Source organism: Juglans regia, chromosome 2 (genome assembly GCF_001411555.2).
Source record: "Juglans regia cultivar Chandler chromosome 2, Walnut 2.0, whole genome shotgun sequence".
In the NCBI taxonomy this organism is placed as follows: domain Eukaryota; kingdom Viridiplantae; phylum Streptophyta; class Magnoliopsida; order Fagales; family Juglandaceae; genus Juglans; species Juglans regia.
Window position 1 is genome coordinate 14719275 of NC_049902.1, and position 5030 is coordinate 14724304.

The 5030-nt window shown below is 30.4% G+C and overlaps 1 protein-coding gene across 1 annotated transcript; it reads right to left on the reverse strand.

Annotated features, from left to right (window-relative positions):
- Nucleotides 1–257: 257 nt before the first annotated feature.
- LOC108995841 (gibberellin 2-beta-dioxygenase 1-like) lies at nucleotides 258–1777 on the reverse strand. Its single transcript, XM_018971478.2, has 3 exons — nucleotides 1248–1777; nucleotides 770–1118; nucleotides 258–598 (listed from the first exon to the last, which is right to left on the reverse strand). The coding sequence occupies exons 1-3, from the start codon at nucleotides 1646–1648 to the stop codon at nucleotides 350–352; spliced, it is 999 nt and encodes a 332-aa protein (XP_018827023.1). The 5' UTR covers nucleotides 1649–1777; the 3' UTR covers nucleotides 258–349.
- Between the last annotated feature and the right edge of the window lie 3253 nt (nucleotides 1778–5030).

Consider the following 5030-nt stretch of genomic DNA (forward strand, 5'->3'; position numbering starts at 1 on the left):
AGGACTTGGCCCAGGGAGACAAGGCAGAGGCCTAGAGAGTTTATGTTATGCTTAGTTTTAAGATTTTAGTTTAATAATTTATTTTGATAAGTACATGAGACTTTATTGATTTTAAGTATTTAATAAAGATGAAATTTATTTATTTATGGGATCTTTCATCTCTGACGCTTCGTTAAAAAGAAAAAGTTTTTAAGTAAAAGTTTAGTAGCACACCAGTTTCTCGAAAATTAAAAAAAAAATAATTTTATTCGGGAGCGAGGCGTTACAATTTGTTTTACATAATCCATGGTAGTGCTCTAAGAATTGAAACACCGTTTTGTTTTGCCTAAAACGTGAGAGGTATGTTACATTACGGGGCTGCAATTCTCTTAAAGTTCTCAAGCCTGTTATCTGCCAATCTTAAATTGTAAGCAGATTTCTTGTAGTCAAACCACGTGAACTCTTTGTACAAGCTTTTTTCTCCTTCCACGAGTGAGGGTAATGGAGCTATTTTCTCACTTAAAGGTGGTCCCCCAAAATATATCATTGAAACTCTAGATTTCAAGCTGTTTGTCAATACCCTGTGCCTTACGCTTTGGAACCTTCCATTAGTCATAACCTGATCCACCAAACAAAGAAAAGCCGTTAACAGAATAATATTTGTAAGATAAAAGGAAAAAACAAAAAAAAAAAACTCAATGAATCAACCAAGGAAGCTCTATCTTATCCATGGGAACAGGAAGTTGATGTAACTGTAATCTTTCCTTTACTGTTATAACTGTAGCTGTACCTGCAAAGAATCACCAACATTAATGAAGAATGAGTTCTGATCAGGTGGGACTGAAATCCAATTCCCATCTCTTAAAGAAATTTGGAGGCCTGATGTGTTGTTGGATCTCAGCACGGTAACGATTTGTGGGTCAGTGTGCTCTCCAAATCCGATCATATTGGCGCCTTTCGAAGCTTGAAGCTCTGGGCATGGAGGGTAGTGATTTAGCCTGAAAACAGAGTCACTCTGTTCATCCATCAGAAGCTTACTGAACAAATTTCTCGGTTGAAGCTTCAATCCATCAGCCATCAATTCTAAAATCTTGCATGCCATTTTCCTCACAGCTGATATATAGTCATTGAAAACAGAACTGCAATAAACAAAAACAGCATAAACATGTTATTTTAGCAATTACTTGGATATTCGGAAAACAAAAAACAAAATTGCTATCCATGTGAATCAAGTTCAACTTCAGGTTGGTTCTGTCTGAATTTCATACCGAAACTTTTCTGGGTTTTCTCCGAAAACTGACAGAAATGTCTGAGAACATGAATCTAGATTGGCTGTGAGAAGAAGGTATTCCACCCAACCAATATCCCCGTTGGGTCCAATACTCTTGTTACCATACGCCAGAGGAGCAGAAGGCCCTGCTTTTTCTTTCTGTGAGAGTGGTAGAGAGAAGAATCTGACAGCTTTAGATTCTAAGTTGGCGATGGACTCCATTGAAATTCCATGATTGATGACCTTAAAACATCCAAAATCCTCGCAGGCCTTGACTATGAGGTGGTTGGAGTCGGGTTTCGAGAGATCTATCAGGGGAATTCCAGAGTATAATGTGGGATTCAAGCAGTTTCTGATGTTAGAGTACTGTTCTATTGTTGGTTTGGACAGGACTACCATTGTTGTAGGCTGTAGTTTCTTGTGTGTTTGTAAAGGGGGATTAGGATGGAAAGATAGAGCTATAGAAATGGTTTTGGGCGAGAGCTGTTGTAAGGCACTTGAACTACATGGTTTGGGGGCTCTTGGCCCTTTTATACTACAATTTTAATGGGTGGGTCGTGGGTTCCTTTTGACTTGCAAATGGTCGACTGCCGAGGGAGATCAGTGAGAGACAGAAAGACAGACTTCAGAGTGTTTGTTCATTTAAAATATAAAATGATTAAATAAACAGTTTAGAAAATATAATTAAAACATGAGTATTTATACATAATATATTTTTACAACACATTTTACAGTATAAAATAAGAATATTTTTATAAAGTATTTTATAAAATTATCTATTATTTAATATATTATTATGAAATATGTTGTAAAAAATATTATGTATAACTCATTTTACTTTAAACATTATTTTTACTGTTTTTTCGCTCTACCATCCGTTTCAAATGGAATGAACATCACTGTCATGCTAAAAAGCGGTCCAGCCATCACCACCCCCTGATGGTACAAACTACTTCGAGTTCCTTCCACTAAAAGTGACATGACAAGTTTATTGCTTTAAAAAGGAAATGGTCACATCAACGTGATTCCTTGTATTTGATTTTACTTTGCGTCTTTGAATTTTAAACATTTGGTTAGAGAGCTATGGATTGCAATAGCAATGGCAAAATTCAATTCATCTTTGGTCCAATTAGATTTATGAATGTTCAATGAGTATTAAAGTGGGATATCATATAAGACGAAAAAGTTAAATAATCTTCAAAATTCAAAGATTATATTTTTATGCCAAATGAAAATAAATAAATAGAATGAGTGATTTTTCTCTCCGTGGACTCTCAAGAATTCATTGGAATGAATGCACGTATTATCTGGATTTAGTGTTTTTATGTTGAGAAGTGATGCAGCTACTAGAAGATCATACAAAAATAAATTTATAAACTGATATGACTTTATATGATACATTAGATCTATTTTATAATAAAAATAATTTTACAATCTAACGTACAACATTAAAATACGTCGATCAATGGTGTGTTAGCTAGCTAAGTGAGAAGTTATTACCTCTATTTTGTTAGGAACTTAAATAAAAAATTCAGTTCATCTTATCTTGTTAACGATAGACTTTTACTCTTAATTAATTTATTTGTTAAATCCATTTAAACCTAATAGAATTTCACCTTGAATTACTTTAATTTCACCATGCCAATTTTTTTTTTTTTTGTTTAGGCGATTGAATTATTTAAGGGGGAAATAATCATCTAAAAAAATGGTCCAAAAACCATAATGATTTAAACTTTACCAAATACTAATCCATATGTTTTAATCTGATATTCAACTTTTCAATAAGAGCTTGGAGGCCGGATATTTTAGAGCATGCATGCATCATTCCTTTTAAAGTCAAATCACAAATGAGTAATGAATACATGTATGATGGGGGAATAGAAGTTACAGTTTGACCTATACCTAACTTTATAGCCAAGATACTTTAGAGTTCCAAAAAAGAGGGTCCAGTTGAATTGGACTGAAAAAGATGGCCATCGCCAACAGTATGATGCTTTCTAATAAAAAAAGATTCTTTCTTTCACCCTCCGTCTCTCCCTCTCTCTGCCTCTGGGGGGACCATTCTTTGTTACTCTACATTTTGCCACGCAATCAAGGTTCTTTCATAGAAAAATAAAAACATAAAATATTACTGTATCGTTAGTCTATCTTATTTTGAGGGTGATGCTACAGCCCCCGCTCGGGGCTCCCGCTGGGAGCTCCCGCTGGGGGTGTAGTGTTATTTTATATGTGTTTTATTTAAGTAATTTTTTATATAAATTTTTTATTATTTTAAAATATTTTTAAAAAATAAAATAAATTTAAACATCATTCAGAAAATATTTTCTTAATCAGAAAGTAAAAAAATATATATTAAAAAATACTTTCTTAATCATGAAGTAAAATAAAAAACTATAAAAAATATTTTTAAAAAAATAAAATAAATTTAGAACATCATTAAAAATACTTCCTTAATTAGAAAGTAAAAAAAAATCATTAAAATATACTTTCTTAATCACAAAGTAAAATAAAAAAATATTTTTTTATAATTTTTTATTTTACTTCGTGATTAAGAAATTATTTTTTAATAATATTTTGAATTTTTTTATTTTTTAAAAATATTTAAAATTATTAAAAAAATCTATATAAAAAATAATTTAAAAAAAAAACACATAAAAAATACACTAATCTCCAGCGGGAGTTCCAAGCGGGAGCTCCCAGCGGGAGATATAGCATTTCCCTTTTTATAATTATTCTTAATTAATTTTATCTAATTATTATAAATTTTTTAAATTTTTATATAAAATAAAATAAATAATTCAATTTTTTCAAATTTCAAAACAAGAATAACATTAAAAAAATATTTTCTAATAATATTTTATTTAACTTCTAACTTTAATTTTAATTTATTTCATCTAATTTGTAAAAACAAAAGAGATCTTTAACTTGTTTGTAATATAAGATGAAAGTTATAACTCGAATAAAATATTATTATAATATAATTTTTTAATAATAATTTTTTAAAATGTAAAAAATTTGAATGATTTAAACTATTTTATGTAAAAATTTTAAAAATTTTATAATAATTAAATTAGATAAAATAAGATGAGATGAGATAGCCTATATAACTTGTCTAATAGTATTAAACTGAAAAATGATTTTGGTCGGAATAAAAATTTCTTGAAAAGTGTGAAAAAACAAGGGATAAAAATAAGTAATAATATTTATATCTATTTGATTTGGATAAATAATAATTGAAGTGAGCAATAATATTGTGTTTGGTTCTCAAACTCAGTTAAATTCAGTCTATTTTTAAACTGAGTTTAATATTTAAATACTTAATTCTCAAATTACTAAATTCATCCCAACTTCAAACCCTTTTTCACGTGAAATTCATATTTTTTTTCAATTTAAAGCATTTTGATACGTGAGATCCATAACTTTTCTCATAAAAAATATTAAACTTATCTTGATATTTAAATATGCTTTAAATTCAATTTATTTAAAATTTATATAACTATTTTTACTATTTAATTTATTATTATTTTAAAAAAATAAAAACTCAACTCAACGTCTAATCTCAATCTAAATGCAAAGAAATAAACACCGGGACTAGGAGGGAAGCAGAATGGGGTCAATGGTGAGAGTGAAGACAACTTTTGGGAGTTGTATCATGGAGGTGAAAGCACACGTGTTGAAGGGTCAGCATCCCCTTGGTGGGTATTATGGACAACGCGTGCAGGGTTGGCGATTGGGGAGGGACGACCCTCGGGTCCTGGCTTTTCGTGACGTCTCTTCCTAG